General features: G+C 39.6%; 1 protein-coding gene across 2 annotated transcripts in view; it reads right to left on the bottom strand.

The window, feature by feature from the left end:
• Positions 1-16,357: 16,357 nt before the first annotated feature.
• LOC128098772 (C-type lectin domain family 2 member H-like) overlaps positions 16,358-20,171 on the bottom strand; it is a 31,804-nt gene continuing 27,990 nt past the window's right edge. For both annotated transcript variants that reach the window (XM_052720184.1, XM_052720185.1), the window contains one exon: positions 16,358-19,589. In XM_052720184.1, coding sequence (XP_052576144.1) covers positions 19,472-19,589 — 118 coding nt within the window. In that variant the 3' untranslated portion in view covers positions 16,358-19,471. The remainder of the gene's footprint in view (positions 19,590-20,171) is intronic.

Below are 20,171 nucleotides of genomic sequence, written 5' to 3'. Positions count from 1 at the left end.
TCAAGAGCCTCTATAAAAGCATTAAAAGCAATCTCTATAACATTTGTAACATATGGGAATACCCATGGAGTACTTTTATAAATTCTTAAAAGGGGGATTTTTTATAGGTCCTGAGTAACATGTTAATGTGACCTGCCAATTATTAACAGTATGGAACAAATAATTTACCTGCATTTTATTTAGTAGAAAATAATTTTTGTAGACTCTTTCTCTGTAAGAGATTATTTTTGTGACCTACTGACTTAGTAGCCACATTATTTATACTCTGTCAGAGTTCCTGACCATGGCCAGCCAATGAGGGATGACTACACAATGCTAACAGATTGGGACACATCTTGGGTGCTGGGAGAAGGGTATATAAGGCCTTCCCTGTTATTGAATAAATAAATAATAAATGAGTTTACTATTTGCCTTCAACTGACTCTCAATATCTGTGTTATTTAGGCCGCACCTTCACAACCCCTTCCCCAAGGGAGCCGTTAGGATCCAGCAACATCTGGCACCTGAACAAGGAGCTTCTGTTGCATTCTCTTTCCTGGTACAGATTCTGATTATCTTCCTCTCTTCACTGGAGGTGCTTGACAGCACCCCCAACAGTTAGTTTTGGTGAGAAGGCCCCTCAGTGTTACGTTTTTCAGTCCCTTTGGCAGGTAAGCATTGGGACCTCCATTTCTTTCCTTTCTTGTGTGTTATGTCATGTTTCTCTGCCCATCCCATTTTTTTTTCTGTTTTGGTTTATCTGGTGCCTCCATTTAAGGATTGACCCCCACAGGAGGTAGAACCAAGCAAGGCTAGCCTCCTGAAAGCCATCCCTTATACAGAGACACCATGTGGACATAGGCCGAGGCATAAAAACTATGGAAGTCCCCCACTAACCACGAGATGTAAGGGTACAATACAAATTTTCACAGCTGTTGACTGTCATCTTTTCTTTGACTGTTGTTTGCTTGCTGTTTCCTCTAAAAGATGGCTAATCTTTTCATCACCCCAACCATTTTCATACTGGATATCGCTACAATATCCAACGGTGAGGAAGCAGACAATTTGGGTCCCGCAAAATCTGTCAAGGAGAATGTAGCTGTCAGTTTGGGCCCCCTGAAATCTGTAAAAAAGAATGCACCTGACATTAAGTTATGCGCTGCTCCCTCCTCTGCTCCACACCACCGTAGACGACTATGCCTCCACTGCAAAATTCTTGGGGCAATCTACCCGAGTACCTGCCTACCTCGGGAGGTGACTACTCTCCCGTGGTGCCAGATGTCTTACAACCCTCACAGCCTGCACCACTATCAGTCCGTAGGCCCATACAAGCCTTCCCAGTCAATGTGGGCCCAACTGCCAATGCCCAGCCTTGGATTCCCACCCCCACAGCTGAACTCTCCCTTATTCAGAAGGCAGCCAGTGAGTCAGGCCCAGATTCCCCCTTTTTCATCAGTTCCTTGGACAATGGTCCATGCAGTTACAAACTTGTTTTGATTGGTACCATTTCCTTAAAGCTGTGTTGGAACCTGTAGTCTTTCTCAGTTGGAGATCGGCCTATGATGATCAGGCCGACTTCCAGGCTCAGAAGAACACCCTTCTTAACATTGAGAGCTGCTAGTAGCAAAAGACAATGGGCGTATACAGCAGTGACAACTAGAGTTGTCAACCTATCAGAACTAACGGATCTGTTAGAGGTAACCATCAGGCAAGGTGTTATGGAATTACTGCCTTTTGAATTAAGTGTCTGTCTCTTGTAAACTTCTTGTCCAATAACAGCTATGATTCTCCCCATTTACCGTGCATTTCCATGTTATGTGTACATGTAATCTCATGATTGCATCTCAATCTTATGGGCACAACTCTCCTTATAAATTTAGGGTAATTGGATAAATTTCCCCAGCTATGTTTATTTTTCATTAACATATATCTGGCCAGGCCATTCTCCAGACCAAAAATGCAGAGAAATAAACATTAGCTCATCTCACTCACAGATAGAGAAAAGAACTACTAAGAATTAAATCCTCAACTCCTTACCTTCATGCTGGGTTATTTACACAAGACTCTAAAATAAGAGACTTACTGCTCACATTCCTGGGATGAGGTTTTAGCCACTTGCCAGTTACTGAGCTAAGGCAGTTACTTCCCACTGACCCAAGGAGATTGCCTACAAGGCCAGGCAGGTGATAGGTGCCAAGCTTCTTTCTTGTGCAAATTAAGTTTTAATTTCCTCAGCCAGGTGCTCTTCCTAGATTCCTTAATTGATCTTAGCCTTTGGTTGATCCTACCAGAGAACTCCCCTTTAGTCACTCCCTTCTGGGTTGTAATTGGAAGCTGACAATTATTGCTTTATGTGTGGATCCTTATCATCTCTCTTTGCAACACTGAAAACTTCAGGCCTCGAATTGCTTTGCCAAAGAATTACTGCATGTGTATATGTACTGGTTCTCTGACAGTGCTAGGGAGAATAGATTTAGAAGAACAAGATGAGGATGGAGAAGGAAAGAACTAGGAAAAAATGAAAGAACAGCAGAAGGACTGAGAAGAGCTAAGTAGAAAAGGAACTGTGTAGATAGAATTGACTGAAAGAATAACATGAATGGTCTAAAGAACTCAGTGTGCAGAGATTCATTGAATATCTGTCAGATTAGTATCCTTAGTCACTTGTAGCATCTGTTCTGGACCCTGGTAGAAATCTCCTCAAAGCAGGCACTTGGGGGAATTCAGTAACTTAACATCCCAGTGACCTGTGATATGCTCACAGGGCATGGGGAATATGTCCATCCTGTGCACCAGGCACAGATTGACTTGAATGACTCTTTTCAACAGGTCTTATGCCAGGTTGTGAGGACCTACAAAGGACTCAGCCCAGCCTACAAACACTGGGCATCTCTGCCAAAGAACACGCACCTGCCCCTGGTGAGATGGAGAAATCCTATCTCCCTCCAATGGCAGGAATCAGCCCCCCTGATAACCAGTGGGAGAGGGTATGCTTGTGTTTTTCCTCAGAGTGCAATTATGCCAATATGGATCCCAGCAAGAGATGTTCACTTGGCCACAGATCAGCCTGCTTCCACCAAGGAGGAAATCACCCAGGATGGGTGATGTATATACTCCCCTTTCTTGTTCTCATTGCCCCTCTATAGGCTGAAGACTTGTGGACCCTCACTCTCCCCCATTTTGTATGACACCTTTTCAGATGAGGAATGTTAGTTTACCAGGATGGAGCTAGCTAAATATATTAAGGGCCCATGGTCTGCTAAGTTTCTATATTATTCATTACAGCTAACACATGGAACTTTCCAGTTAAAACAGACAAGGGCAAAGGATATGGCCTTTGACTTTATTTTTTGAGGTTTGGCATGATATAAAAAGACTGTTTGATCCCTCCTGGATTTTCACTTATGTTTTGATTGGTGGGGTGCTGCTTTTAACCTTTCTTCTTTTTAAGTGTTTTCCATAGCACATCTGGCAACAATGGGAAGCCACTAAGGTGACTGTACAGGTGTTAATGGCGCTTAGACATCCATCTCATAGCCCTCCACAGGAGGTTGTGCATGCCTGGCTTTCTGAAATTCAAAAGGTTACTGCCTGACCATCCCCACCCAGGATGACTCCTCAAGGATGGATGTTCTTTGAGGGCTGATAGTCAGTGATGGGTAAGAGCTTGTTTGTCAAGAAAACCTAATACAAGCACAGTCTAGTTGCTGAGCCACCCCTGAGGTGGAGTAATCAAGGCCTGAGCAAAGAACTACAACTCCCACTGAGCACCCGTGTAATAAAATAGAAGAGTGAATATGTGTAGGAGAGACCAATAGGGTCAAGGAAATTGGCTCAAACCAGTTGCCATGGCATGCACATAATGTACTTCTTTATGAGCCAACCTGAATTCTACCTGAGGGCCTAGCAATGGGCGCTGTCAGAGTTCCTGGTCACCTTCAGAGTTCCTGATTGTGTGGGGTCTGCCTGAGGGCCTAGCAATGGGTGCTGTCAGAGTTCCTGATCGTGTCCAGCCAATGAGGAATGACCACACAATGCCACTAGATTGGGACACAGTTTGGGTGCTGGGAAGAGGGTATATAAGGCTTTACCTGTTGTTGAATAAATGAATTTGCTGTTTGCTTTCAACTGACTCCTGGTATCTGTGCCCTTGATGCTGCGCCTTCTCTCCCCCTCCCCAGAGGGAGCACTTAGGATCCCACAACACAAGCTGAGTGGAAAGCTGATTCAGAGCTGCATGGAGTTAAGCTCTGTACCTCATTTGAGATCTTTATATGTATGTTTTCAGGCAATAAAAATTAATGCAAAATAGGCCATGAATTTGAAAGAGAAAAAAAAGGGAGTGCTCATATAGGAGGTCTTAAAGGGAGTATTAGGAAGGGAGAAATATAATTATAAACACTAGCTAAAACCTAACAATTTTATTTGAATTACAATTATTTAACCATTTTATTTTCATTTTTATTTATTTATTTTACTTTTCATTATTGAAAATAGATTTTTTCATTCAGTATATGCTAATTACATTTTCCCTCCCCAACTCTTTCCAGATTCTTCCATCTCCTATCCATTTCTTTCCCTATCTCATTAGAAAACAAACAAGAATAAACAAAAGTAACACACTTTAAAATAATATTTTACTACATATCCCCTTTTGTCTAAATAAAAATAAAGGTTTTAACTTCAACATAGTATAACTATATACAATCAAAACATTACCAAATAAGAAATAATTTACAATATTCAGTCTATTTGTAGTTAGCATATTCAAAGAAAATAATGCATTATCTATCCTATTTTAGTTAATCCAAAGTTTTATATCTAACTTATTTTTTATCATAACAAAGAAAAATTGCAACTATAACTACCTAGTCTTCAACTCCATCAAAGGCCCAGAAGAATGAAATATTATCTAACAACAGAGACATTTGGCTGCCTGGACAGTCACCCAAAGTTCCTCTGCAACATTGGGGCATCCATCTTCAGCCTACAGGCCTAGAGTATCCGGCAGACTTTTCTATGAAGCAGAAATTTTGTACTGTCCTGCCTTATTTGGCAAAGTTCATCAGACACTTTCCTCTGTGTCCTGCAGAATGTCTGGCAGACTCTTCTGTGAAGCAGGAATTTCTAAGGACTGTCCTCCTTGTTTTGGCAAAGTTCAACAGTCACTTTTCCTGTGTGTCCTGCATGTCCAGTCTGCACAGCACATTGTCAACAATCAATGGAAAAAACAGTTTCTTTACCTAACCATTGTGGATAGCCTTGCCACAATGAAAGCAAACTCCATAAGGAGTTTCTTCAATGCCCATCATCTTCTCTGAAGTAAATTGGTACTACCACCAACAGATGTGTCTCATTGTCCTGAAAAACCCTAAGTTAACAAAACATTTTAAATGCCACACTCTGTAGGTCTTTGAAAGGTTTGAAGACCATCTTTCTATCTATCTAAAATAAATGTCTATATAATCTGGAAAGCATACCTAACGTATCTATAAATTTGATTGTTATAAATGACTAACCACTAAGCTATGTTTCCTGATTATCCTATATAGTTTATAATAACAGCTTTCAAAAATTAGAATTTCACCCTACATTTTTACATAAACTGCATAGGTACAATACCTTAAGCAAAAATAGAAACATATATACAATATGATATAACAAAAATAACCTTTAGTTTGTATCAATGTATAAAAATCCTTTAAGCAAGAGTAGAAACATATATACAGTGTAACAAAAATAACTTTAAATTTGAATCAATATTCTACACTCCCCTAAATGATAACAAACATCCATAACCCACCAAATAAAAAGAGACCACCAATCCCATCACTTGGGAATGTGGGCATACTATTCTCCATACTTCTTCCCACTGTCTGTGAATGAAGTATCTTTAGGGTCCCAGAGAGAAAATATGAGATAATGACCAAGTACTGAGAAGACCAGCAGTAACCTTTGCTGATAGATATCACCTGTCAAATATCAGGAGGTCTTGCCTGATCAAACCTGATCCATATTAACCCTGAAGGAATCCACAGCCTCTCATCTCCTATGGGAACAAAACTACAAAGCACTTTTGATTTCCATTTGGCAAATATATTTTTTGACTTCTTTTTTAAAGTTAAGGCATTTCTAAAATATCTAGGTTGGTTCATTTTAGCAGGCCAGGTCACAGTCCCATGTGTCCTAGCAGCTGTCTTTTGTTTCTCAACAGTCAAACAATTCAAAATCAACACATACAGGATCGCGACAACCTGTGTATCTCCCATCTTACGTGGCTTTTTTCTTTTATATTACTTTTACTCTCTCTTTAAAGACTTTATTAATATTTTTAAACTATTTCTTTCTATGACCATCCATACCCTTTTTCTTAAGCCTATGCACATTGTAAAACACACTGGCACCTGTTTAGAGTTTTTCCATCTGTCTCTCTTTTACTGTGTATCTTTTAGCCTTTTGTTGAATGCACAAGCAAACCTTTAAACTGATAAGGTACACCTGGAGTCTCTGTTTGCACGTGGCTCTCAGCTGCCTTCGCCTGCTTCTTAGGTCAGGAAAGCCAAGCACATGGTGCTGCTTTTAGGAGGTTTGTCTGACAGGATCTGCATCCAAACTCCCTAGAGCTCTACACTGCCGATGCTTGCACTGCAGCAGGCATTTTTACTTAGTTACTTAGGGGTTTTTTACATACTGGCTGCTCAAGAACTTACTGACCAGCAAACTGTCTTGGTAAAACTCTTAAAGGAGTTGTTTCTCCAACTGCCTTCTCCTCTTCTTACTGAAAATATGGCTCTTCTCTCTCTCTTTTTTTCTCTGGTGTCAAGGCCCAGCCCAGTGTTGGGGTTTAGCCCCTACCTACCAAAGGGTCCCTTGATAGGGAAAGGGAGGAATTGCTGGACAGGAAATACAGAATAGGAAGAAAAAAGATAGAGACACGGGATAACTGCAGAAGGGCCCTGAGTCAATCAATACCCAGCAGCCTTGACTTTATTTCTAATGGGCTTTTTATATGCTATCAAGGGGAGGGGGAAAAGACCTCCCCCTTTCAAGATCAAAGCACAGGCCAGGCAGTGGTGGCACACACCTTTAATCCCAGCACTCAGGAGGCAGAACTAGGCAGATATCTGTGAGTTCAAGGCCAGTCTAGTCTACAGAGCAAGATCCAAGACAGGCACCAAAACTACACAGAGAAACCCTGTCTCGAAAAACAACAACAAAAAAAAATCAAAGCACAACATACAACCAAGTGTACACCCTTCAAAACACCTGGCAACCGTGCCCCACAGCAAAACATCTTGTTATCAAGCCTTTATGTATAAGATACCTGATAACCATCCTTTGCACCTTATTATGTAGCCTTGGAGAATAACATAAACTCTGATTCAGTGAATTGGAAACAAAGCACGAGCTGGAATTTTGTGGGCTCTGACACCCTGGGTTAATTGATATTATGCAAATCATGTTTGTTTACAAAAATCTTGGTCACATCCAGGAACTTCTTGTTAACCCATTTGGAACCAAGTCACTAGGAAGAGAACTCTCTGCAAATGATTTGGGAAATTCTACAGGACTTCTCCATTCGATTGGAGACGTCCTGAGGACTGAAAAGTCTTGCTCCATGAACAATTATTCTCCCTGCGTCTCTGCTCCCTACATCTGACTGCATGCAATCTCCACATTCATTTTGGCCTGCATCTTCACCCCTCCCACACACCCACCTACTCCGGGTGGTCCACCAAACTGAAACAGTTACCCTGCTGATGCTTGCCTCTTACAACTAAAGTCTACAGTTCTCACCAAGACATAAAGATCTTCCCCTTTAACATTTTAAAAATAACCTTTCCCTCCTCTTCCACTCATGAAACATCTGTTTTGGTCCCCTCCCTGCACCTAATTTATCTCATGGCGCATTATGAAGGATTTATAAGATTGCCAATTTCCCTATACATTTATGATTAAGAACTTTCATTTTCATACCAAAACCACTTCAATTCAAACATTATTTTTTAGGCTAAAACTAGCAGGGATCAAGTATAAAGTTCTAAGTTTATACAGACTACTAATTTATGCTATACACTGTTACAATAGATTTACTTAAACTTTAACCTATCAAATACTACAACTTAATACTAGTCAATACCCCTCACCCTATGGGATTTGGTACAGCAGATGAGTATATAGCTGATGTCTTCTAATGAACTAGTATCACCTCAAATGTTACAGATGGAAATTAACACTGAAAAGGGTTTGGGTATAATCGCCCAGGATAAAATTGAGCCCATTATTCCAAATATTAAAAATAACAGATCTGACTTAGGATATCAAATTTTACCATAGGGGCCACTGTCCCTTTAACTGCTGATCCCATTAACTGGAAGTCTGATGCTCCCATCTGGGTGGAACAGTGGCCTTTAACCCGTGAAAAGATTCAGGCAGTTCCCTGTCTGGTGGAGGAACAAATTCAAAAGGGTCACATTGAACCTTCCACCAGCCCTTAGGACACTCCAATGTTTGTTATTAAAAAAATCAGGCAAATGAGGATTGTTACAAGATCTTAGAAAATTAAATGAAATCATGGAGCCTATGGGCACTTTACAACCTGGTCTGCTGTCACTGTCCGCCATCCCTAAAGGCCACAATGTAATTGTTATAGACTTACAAGATGGTTTCTTTACCATACCATTACATCCCCAAGATGGTCAGCCTTTTGCCTTTAGCCTGCCTTCACCAAATTTTCAGAGACCTTCTCAGAGATATCAATGGAAAACTTCAAGGGAGCAGGACAAGCCTGACTTTATGTCAGAAGTTTGTAGATACAGCTCTCTTGCAAGTTCCTAAACAGTACTCTGATGTTCATCTTGTTCATTATGTGGATGATACATTGATTTCTCATGCTGATAGACTTTATGTACAGGAGGTTTTACAATTCCTGGTACAACAGTTAACTTTATATGGGCTTCAGGTGGCCCCTGAAAATATTCAAATTCAGCCTCCTTTTTCTTATTTGGGACATGTTATTCACACAGACTTCATTTCTCCACAACCTTTTCAATTATGGATGGGCCATTTAAAAACTTTAAATGATTTTCAAAAACTGCTTGGAGATATTAATTAGATTTGTCCTTACCCGGATATACCCACAGCCAAATTTAAACCTTTATTCAATATTCTCCTAGGTGACCCTAATCCTAAATCATCATGAAAGTTAACACCTGAAGCTGAAACTTGTTGATGTAACAGTCTTGTTAAATAAGAAACACAGAGCCAAGGCAGAGATGAAAGCCTAAGAGGTCAGAGCTAAGAGCTAAAGACCTTACCCTTCACTGCTGCTGCTGTCCTCTTCAGCCAAGAGACCTACATCCTGTGTATCTGTCTTTATATAGACTTTCTGTTCTGCCTTCTCATTCGTTGTAAACACAACCACATGACCTCCTCGTCACTGCCCATCTACCACAACCATCTTCTGTGGTTGGTATTGAGATTAAAGGCATGTATCTCCATGCTGGCTGTATTCTTGAACACACAGAGATCTGCCTAGCTCTGCCTCCTAAGTGCTGGGATTAAAGGCATGCACCACCACCACCCAGCTTCTGCTATAGCTTACTATTAGTCCAGACCCCCAGGGTCAGGCTTTATTTATTAACATACAAATAAAATCACATTTCAGTACAAATAAAATATCACCATAGAAACTTCCTTGGCTCTTATAGAAGAAAAACAATTCTCAGAGACTTCTTCATGTAGATTATACTAACCCATGGAGTCTTGTTTTTACTACCCACTGAATATACCCCTACTGTCTGCTTGTGGCAGAAAGAGCCACTGGAATTATTACATTTGCCAGCAGTCCATTAAAAAAAAGTGTCTATACCCCTCTGGTTGCCTCGTTATTAAGTAAAGGAAGAAAATGGAATAAAGAATTGTTTGGACAAGATGTTCATGACATAATAATTGCTTACAGCTAAACAACATAATATTTTGTCTTATGAGTCTGTAGAATGGCAAATTACTCAACTAGGGTATATGGGTACTTCCTAATATCAATTACCTGACCATTATTTGTTAAATTCCGTATTACCACATCCTGTTTTATTTCCTTATAGAACTAAATCAGCCCCACTTCCTCCTCCAGCTGCCTTGTCTTTGTGATGGTTCAGCTTCACTTCAAGCTGCATTGAATATTGTTGTTCAAAAAGAGTCCTGTCCTACACAGGAAACCTCCCCACAGGGACTGGAATTAATAACAGTGATTACTGTTTTTGAAAGACTTAAAGACAAACTTTTAATTTATATACTGATTCTCAATACATGGTCAGATTGTTTCCTCACCTAGAATCTGCATCACTCCCCATCTAGCCAATAGCCTCAACTATAAACTGCTACAGATAACTTTTACTTACATCATAAGCTATTAAAAATATTTAAAAGGATACAGTTTAATACTTAATCATATTACAAATGGTCATATTCTTTATTATATTCAAAACTATATTTCTAAACAGACTAAATATTAATATAAAAAATTCCATACTTAGCCCCCTGACATTAAAATGTTTAAACTTCTCACAATAAACAAAATTATGCTTTTTTGTTTTATTTCTGTCAGGGCTCTACTTTAATTATGTATACTTTAAACTCAATCGCATTCCTTTGTCTGATAAAAAGGTGGGGTCTATTCCCCAATTTACTCCTTTACACAAAAATCTCAGATTCAACAGCCAAAGTCCTATACTGCTCCTATTGACAACTAAAATCTATAATCATTGCCTCCAATAAAGCTATGGTAAATATGGTAAACACCCTTCCTGAGGCTTCAGCTGTTTCGCAACTTTTCTTATTAACTAAAAATCAGGCCACTGGCCTCACTCCCTTACATTAATGCCAAATCTGAGAACAAATTGTCATGCTACTAGACCCCAAATAAAAAATGAACTCCCTATACAGGTTTCAAAATAACTTATTGTCTTACAATGACTTCCCTCAATAATCAACCACCTGTGTTTCCTGACAAATTAAATAAAAAGAAGATATTTTAGGATGTAAAGTTTGTACAAAATATAAAAGCTTGAGATATGAGGATGAAAGTTTAAGTAAGTCATAAAGCTTTGAGCAAATGATTTTTTGGGTTCAAGAATAAGGACTGAGATATAAAAGCTTAAATTATGATATATAAGTCAAGGAAAATAAATAATACAAGGTATACATGTCTAAGTTAGGTCTAAAGTTATGACAATATATGCTAAGGTCTAAATAAGGTTAAAATAAGTTATAAGGGTTTAAATAAATTATTTATGAGTCTGAGATATAAGATAAAATAAAAGGCTTAAAGGAGATATATAAAGGCTTAGATATAAAAATGCTTTGGGACAAATTATTGAGATATGTAAATATAAATTATGAGGGTTAGAAGATAAAAGGCTTGGATGTTGATAGAAAGAAAATGATTTGAGATATATAAAAGAATAAAACATGTTTCAGATTTCTTTCTCATGCTATTCTGCTGTTATTCTGTTATTCTGCCATTATAACCTTCTCCAAAGGTTCCTAGTTCTAACATTTAATAAAATTCTGATAAACTATTCATCTAGCACTACTACTATTATCTTAGCCACAGGCTTGGGATTTTAAATTCCCTTTGGTTGTTTTTTTACTATGGACTTAAATATGCTTCTCATTATGTTGAGGGAATCTGTCTAATCTATACACATCCAGTTTTTCTGGATAGAGAAAATGCTTTTACCAAAATCATTTTTAGGTTTCCAAACTATTTTTTTTGGGGGGGGGGGGGTTGAGACAGGGTATCTCTGTGTAGCTTTTCATCTTTCCTAGAACTCACTCTGTGGCCCAGGCTAGCCTCAAACTCACAGAGATCTGCCTGCCTCTGTCTCCCAAGTGCTGGAATTAAAGGCATGCGCCACCACTGCCTGACAATTTCCTAAATTTTATTATGCCTCAAACTATGAGTCTCTTGGCCTCTTCTACAACATGGATTTCAATACAAATCATAAATAATAATAATGCTAACATATCTGACATTTTTGCCTTTTAAAAGGGGTCTTATAAACCTCAGGAAATCAACTTGGATCCACCAACATTATCACAGATCAAAATAAATTCAGATAAGTAGTACTTATGAACAGTTTGTTTTCCCACCTGCCTAATTTCTTTTTGGGGGAGAAGGGAGGGGTGTCCTCTCACACTGTCCTAGAATGCCCTTCTCTCATCTGCCAAATCTATACACTTAAAAATTCCAAATATACACCTAAAAGATGTTTCCTCTTTAAATTACCTTCACTTCCTGTTGTGCCATTAATATATATTTGTCACCAGATATCTAATCTCTTAAAAAGTTACAGTTGCTCCATCTGCCCTCTGACATTCCAGAGGGCCATACTGCACCCTCCCAACGCAGAGTGCTCCAAAGCTGCCTGCATGTCTATCAGAGCCTGGAAAATGAAACAATCTACTCTTCCCAGGTTTCCACTCTATTCCAGATTGTGAGCCCAACACAGCTTTGTCCCCATATCAGCAGGAAGTAACCATGAGCGATTTCTACACCCCTGTCACTTACCCCTTTTTCTATATTGAACTCTGTAGCTGAAAGTTTCTCTGTTCTGCCTGGTCCTGCCAAACCCCTTGTTCCTCTGGGCTTCGTGGTCCCACAGCCACTGATAAAATAATCACTCAGAAGCTTATATTAATTGTAACTGCTCAGTCATTAGCTCAGGCTCATTACTGCCTAGCTCTTACACCTGAATGGACCCATAATTCCTATCTATGTTTAGCCACCGTGGCTTAGTACCTTTTCTCAGTTCTGTCTTGTCATCTTGATTCTTTTGTGTTGGGCTGGCAACTCCTAACTCCTTTCTTCTTCCCAGCATTCTCCTCATCTGCTCAGCCTGCCTATACTTCCTGCCTGGCTACTGGCCAATCAGCATTGTATTTATCAACCAATCAGAAAAGCACATACACAACATACAAAACAGCATCCCACAGCACTTCCCTTCTTCTGTCTAATCAAAAGGGAAGGTTTTAACTTTAACATAGTAAATTTACATATAATAGAACAGTTATCAAGCAAGAATTACAGTTACAATATCTAGTCTATTTATATTTGGCAAATCCAAAGAAAATATTCTATTTATGCTATATTTGTGAGTCTAGGGGTGTATATCTAATTTATCTTTTATCATAACTAAGGAAAACTATAATTATAACTATCTAGTCTTCAACTACATCAAAGACCTCAGAAAGGATATAATATTACCTAAGTAAACAGGAAGAACATTGTAATCAATTTTAAAATCTTAGAATGACAGAGACACCTGGCTACCTGGACAGTTACCCAAAGTTCCTCTGTAACATTGGGACATCCACCTTCAGCCAATAGGCCTAGAGATTTTTAGTCATGTCTCCCTGTGTCCTGTAGAATATTTGGCAGTCTCCTCTGTGAAGCAGGAACTTGAAGGACCATTTCACCTTGTTTTGCCAAATTCAGTGGTCATTTTTCCATGAGTCCTGCATATCCAGTCAATACAGCATTTTGTCAAGCAGTTCAGGCAAGAAAAGTTTCTTGCCCAAATGGCTATTTTTGCCAAGAAGAAGATAAACTCTTCTTGGCAAAAGTGTCTTTAATGCCCATCCTCCTCTCTGAAGTAAATCAGTGCTTCCAGGAGCAGACATGTCTCACTGTCCAGAAAGTTTAAGTTTTTAAAACATTTTAAATGCCATATTCTGTAGGTCTTTGAAGTATTTGAAGATTATATACCTAATTAAAATATACCTTTATATATCTTAAAAACTTAACTAACATGACTATAAATTTGATTATCCTAGATGATTATTAATCTGTATTTCTTAATTATCCATTACAATTTAAATGAGTTACATAAACATAATACCTTGAATGAGAGTAGAAATATATATACAGTATAACAAAATTAACTTTAAATTCATAATAAACTAAAATCTATAGCAATTTAAAGCAAGTTGTTGCTCTTTAAAGGTAGGTTCAATAATCCCTTTTATCCTATCATATGTACAATATCATCCCTTTCCTTCTTTAGAAAGAGGTTGCATTTATAATCAACCTGCTTTATATAAAAATAAACATTTATAAACAACATTTAGGGAATTTGGGTGTAGCTTCTCATACTACTTCCTGCTGGTTGAGGGCACTGGCAATCTAATGGGAATCCCAAAAAAAATTAAGAATTATGTTCAAGTCCTAACTGAACTAGTCTGTGGGGCTGCATTGTCTGAGCCAGTTGTCTTGAAGTCGTTTTGGATGTTGGATCATCTGGGCCATGGTGTCATCAGAGACCTTTCAGGGGATCTTCGGTGACCAAACCATATTAGCCTAGAAAAAGCACTCACTCCATATGTTCTCATCTTCTGTGGAAACAAAAGCAGAGTCTCCTTTCCAAAGCAACATAACCTTAGATCCAAGTTTGGAAGTCAAGAAACCTTTAAAATATACTTATTGGTTTAACTGAGTAACCTTTTCAATCAAATGTCTCTCTCCAGTCAAAAATACCGAAAACATAATCCAGACTCTCTGTGTAATCTTCATCTTTACGTGGCTTAACTTTTACATTACTTTTACTGTCTCTTTGAAGACTTTATTTTTTACAACTATGTCCTTACATAACTTTCTATACTCTTTTCCTCTCTCTTCCAAGCCTACGAACATTTTTATACATAATGTAAACAATTTAGAGGTTTATTTCATCTGAATCTGTCTTTTTGTGAATCTATTGTTTAAACTGCAGCATGACTAGGACTGAAATGGCAGCTTTGGCTGCTGACTCCGCCCACCTCAGCTTTCCAACATGGTGGAACTACATTTACTGCCAGCTCTTGGGGAACCATGCAGTGGATCTGTGCTTCCATCCAGCAGCATGTAGCCCAAAAACCTTTTCTTTCTTTCCTTTTTTTTTTTTTTTTTTTGGTCTGTTGCAAAAGCTATATCCACCATGCACCATGCTGCATGGCTTGCAGATGCCACTTCATACAGTGGCAGGAATCTACCATGCTGTACTAAAGCCCATACACCATGAATCCACCATAGTAGCTCAAGTCCACATGCCACAGTATCTCTGTACCTTGGTGTTTATATATCTCGACCCACATAACACTTGAAGTAAAAAGCTGGTTTTGGAACCGTTATTTTGTGTTTAGAAGTCCTTTTTAAACTCTTTTAGGCCTTATGGAAATTCAAGAGCCCCAAATTGGTACGCCAAATGTAGCTGAAAGTTTCTCCATCCTGCCTGGTCCCACTAGACCCCATGTTCCTCTGGCCTGGTGATCCCACATCCACTTATAAAATAATCACTTAGAAGCTTATATTAATTGTAACTGCTCAGCCATTAGCTCAGGCTTATTACTGACTAGCTCTTATACCTAAATTAACCCATAATACTTATCTATGTTTAGCCACCGTGGCTTAGTACCTTTTCTCAGTTCTGCCTTGTCATCTTGCTTCCTCTGGGTAGGGCTGGCATCTCATGACTCCTTTCCTCTTCCCTTGGCTGCTAGCCCCACCTATACTTCCTGCCCGGCTACTAGTCAATCAGAGTTTTATTTATCAACCAATCAGAGCAACAAATTCACAGCATACACAACAACACCCCACAGCAGAACTCTCCAGCCCAGGAGCTGGACTGTCTTTAAAAAATGTTCTATTACTAATTGTATAAATTCTGTCCGTGATCCTGAAATGTATATACTATCAAACAATCCCCATACGTACTTCTGACAATTGTTCTGATATGTAAATCTTGCTATGTATACAATGAGATCAAATGGTACTGCTCTTTCAGAGACAAAATGGTTTATAATTGCTTTGGTTACAAGTTTAAATATAAGACAACTTCAACTACAGCTTTGGTCCTACAGATGCACACCACTAATTCAGGTATGCTCTTTATCTAACAATGCTTCATTAAAATACAGTCTAATCAAATTAATACAATTATTCAAAGATTAATGGGTAAAATTAATGTTCTAAACTATACTGTTTTGATCACTCATAATCATAATATTTAGACATACTTAATCACATCATATCATGCTAAATAATGATAGATTTTTATATTACTCCTCTGCCTTACTACAGATCAAAGGTATTCTGAGACCATATGCAACTACACCTATAGGGTGTTTACACTAGTTTTAAGCTTACCACTCATATAGATAACTGATTATTAATTATAAACATAAACTATTGATTCATTATAAATATTGGTTATTAATATAAATGTTTAAATGTCTATAAATTATTGATCCTTATTAATTTCAAAATCATTACAATATTACTTATCATTCTTCCAATCATCTTCAGACTTTTAATTTATTCACATTACTCACTGCCCTAAGATAGATTAACATGCTTTTTTTATTAAAAGAAAAAGGGGGAGGTGTTGGAGGCTGTGGGAGTATACAGTAGGTGACAACTAGTGTTCAGCAGGTCAAACCACTGGATGAATAACTCCCTAATGGGAAGTCCTACTTAGAAAGGCCATGGCATCACTGACTGTAAATGACTGGTTGCTTCTGTCTTGTAATTTTTCTCATGTGTCACTATATCTCTTCCCTAAAAAGTGCTAGGGGTGTTCTCCCCAAGCTTGTGTGTTTATCTCGTGAATATATTCCATCTGCTGGGCACACATACAGCTGTAGATGGTCAGAAAGATGATTTCTACTTAAGATGTATAATTTTGATGAATAGAATATGCTAGGATATGCTTCATAACTAGATCTATTGTCCCACGAGGACTGTAAGAGACGTAAAAGCCTACTTTGTTCCTTTAACTCAGACTAACATAAGAATATTTCCCCAGTCTACAACAAGCTATATACATTTTGCTGATTTTAAACCTCAGAGCAGTTTCAAACTAGACTGAATATTTCTGTAAATGGATCATAAGCATAAAACTTTACAGATATGCACAAGACCAGAGATGCAGATGTCTAACCAAGATTATAAAAACAAAGCAACCTGAAATACTATGTCAATTCTTCACTTGCCAAGTCTGACGATAAAGACCTGACTCCCTGTGCAGATCTCTCAGCAGCCTGTCTCACCAGGCACCGTGCCCTGGCCTCAGGTCACAGTTGATACACAAGAAATCTTGAAACATTGTGTTGCCATGGTAAGTGGATCTGGCCCTTACTGTTCACTCAAGAAATGTGCTATGACCTTCAGAGGTAGCTTTGGAACTCTTTTTATTACTGAAAAAATCCTCCTGAAAAATATGTATATAGCCATATATAACAGAGGAGAACTAGAGTTGTAAAGAATTAGACTGAAGAAGAACAAAGAACATGATCCAAACGGATCATGTGTGAAGTTATTATAGAAATCTATCTATCCTTGCTCTTGAGAAGTCTTCCCTGAGTTACCCTGGGTAGTGTCTTGGGAGCTGGATTCACAGGCACCTAAAATCAATGTGGCCTCAGGCTGCAACACAGGCCAAACATATAAACATGGCCTCTGGCAGCAACAAAAACTATAGACACCTACATGGGCCCCAGTGTCAGGATGGACCACAGACATTGATATAGCCTCAGTTTGCAGCATAGATCATAGACATCCACATGGCCTCTAGATGTAACACGGATCACAGACATCAATATGGCTTTCAGCAGCAGCATGGTCAATGAACATCAACACGGCCTCAGACAGCAGTCAGGGTCATAGACATCCGCTAGTCTTCTGGAGGTAGTATGGATGAAGAATATCAACATGGTCTAAGACTGAATCATGGATCAGTGACACCAATATGGCCTCTGGTGGCAACATAGACCACAGACATCAAACAAGGTCTCTGGTGGTAGCTAGGACCAGGGGCAGCAACATGAGCTTCAAGGTAACATAGACTATGGACATAATAAAGGCCTCAGGCAGTAGCACAAATCACTGATATCAGCATGACCCCCAATAGCATCATGAACAAGGGATGTCAACATGACTTGATATCAACTTTGGCAGCACAGAACATGAACCAAACCATGAATATCAATATGGCCACCAGTGGCAGCACAAACCACAGAGGCCAACAGGGCCCTTACAGGTAACAGGAACTATGCTAATCTACATGGCCTCCAGAAGCATCTCAGACTGTGGACAGGAGCATGGCCTTGGGGGACAGCACAGATACCAACATCAACACAGCCCCAGGCGAGAGCACAGACCAGGGATGCCCGATTGGTCTCCAGTAATAACATGCTCCATGGGTATCAACACAGCCTGCAGCAGCAGACAGAACCATGACACCAGAAGAGCCCCAGCTGTAGCACGGACCACGTAAAGCACCATGGAGTCTGGTGGTAGCACACATCATGGAGATTTTTTGAGAAGGCCCAATCCAGAAAATGAACCATTCTCCATCTTGGACATCCCACCGTTGCTGAGAGTCAGGGTGGTCGTGGAGCTGGGTAGTGCAATGTGGGCAGAGGTAGCAAGAGATCCAGGCTGCTGCTTACCACCATGCCAGTGCCAGGTTTCCTGAGGAGGCTCAACCCAGAAAATGAACTATTCTCCATCACAGACATCCTGATGTTGCTCAGAGCCAGGGTGATTGTAGACTATCACTGAGTCTGGTCTGGGATATCCTGTGGTTGCCCAGAGACAGGGTGATCTTTCGGCTGGTCAGGGTATCTGAGGCAGGATCCACTACAGCTCCAGGCCTCTGCACTTCTCTCTGTCTTTGGTGAAGGCCGTCCTGCTGACTCAGTAGGTATGATCATTGTACCTGTGGCCTGAGGGCAGCTCCACAGCAGTGGTGTTTCCACTGGGACCAAGAACTCACCCTACAAACCAACATCTTGAATCAATCTTCAAACATTTTTTAAAAGGTTCTGACAACAGATACTCCATACATGCCAGGGCACATTTACCAGAGATACAACCATTCTCTCTGACACTCTTCCATGATTTTCTAACAGCAGGACACCACTCGGGCTTTGGCTTGGGTTGCAGAGGCTGAGGCATTGGTGTGTGAGGCTCCTCCTTGGTGGATGCAGACCAGTGATATGGCCTGGTACAGGATACCCAGAGCTGTGGGGGAAGGGTGCAGGAGGAAGCCTCCCCCTCCAGCCCTCTACAGCAGCCATGTGTGCTGCAGCCATCTTGGCTCAATCCTGTCCTCCCTTCATTTTTTTAAGGTCTCAGTCATTCAAAGGAAGAACTAATGGAAAAAATCATATCTGGTCATAAAAGTGGAGGTCACTAATGCTGACAGGATTGCTATTCACGTTTAAGATATGAGTACCAACTCATACCAAAGCACTGAATTTAATTTAGAATCTCTCCTAGACTCCCAAACACCCATAAGTATAGTTGTCTATGATAGTTTCATCTTGGATATCACCACAGATTATGAATTGATTTTGATAATTTTAGAAGATAAAGAAATGAGTCACGGACAGTAGATAACATGTTACAGGTCTCTCATGATTGCTTTGACACAAGCTATGAAACTTCTGGGCACTACAAAGTATAGTTCTTGGGCATGCTGCAAATCCACTTCCTAGTTGTTTGGTCCCTGCCACTGCTGATTTTCTTATCAATCAGGTAGGCATATTCTCCTTCTCCTCGAATGGAAACCCTAAAACAAAAAACAAACAAAATTTCTGCAGAGTCTGCCATTGCATTCACTCCTGCAGTGATAGCTCACTCGTCTCTACTGCTTATTTATAACATGGATCACATAAAGGCAGAGTCCAGGAGGAATCACCAGCACGAGATTTACACCTAGTGACTTTTGCATTCTCAGGTTCAATTTGATGACCAGACCTTTGTCATTCATCCATGTTGAAGCCTGTACTGTATGTACAAAGCATTGACTGGCGCTTGCTGCCATGTTCAAGTGAACTTCAGCCATGGGTAACACCACAGGGTGGTTTTCAATTCTATCTTGAAGTATTTTTCACATGTATAAAAGTGGGAGAAAATGCACCAATTAATAAATTGCTGAAAGGTATTTAATCATGGACATGACTGGGGCTGTGTTTCACCGTTCCAATTAAATGGGTCTGTTCAAAATGGCTATGCTAACATCCAGGAGCTGTCTGGGGTGCTCTTTGATGATGAGCCTTTAGAGGAGGTTCCCAAAGCCCCTGGAGTCTCTGTTTCTGTGACAGGTGCAGCTGTGCAAACAGCTGTCTGACAAGTTCTTACCCCAGCTGTT

Source organism: Peromyscus californicus, unplaced genomic scaffold (genome assembly GCF_007827085.1).
Source record: "Peromyscus californicus insignis strain IS unplaced genomic scaffold, ASM782708v3 Scaffold_6__1_contigs__length_162567912, whole genome shotgun sequence".
Classification (NCBI taxonomy): domain Eukaryota; kingdom Metazoa; phylum Chordata; class Mammalia; order Rodentia; family Cricetidae; genus Peromyscus; species Peromyscus californicus.
Note: the sequence above shows the minus strand (reverse complement) of the source record. Positions and strands in the feature narration are given on the sequence as shown.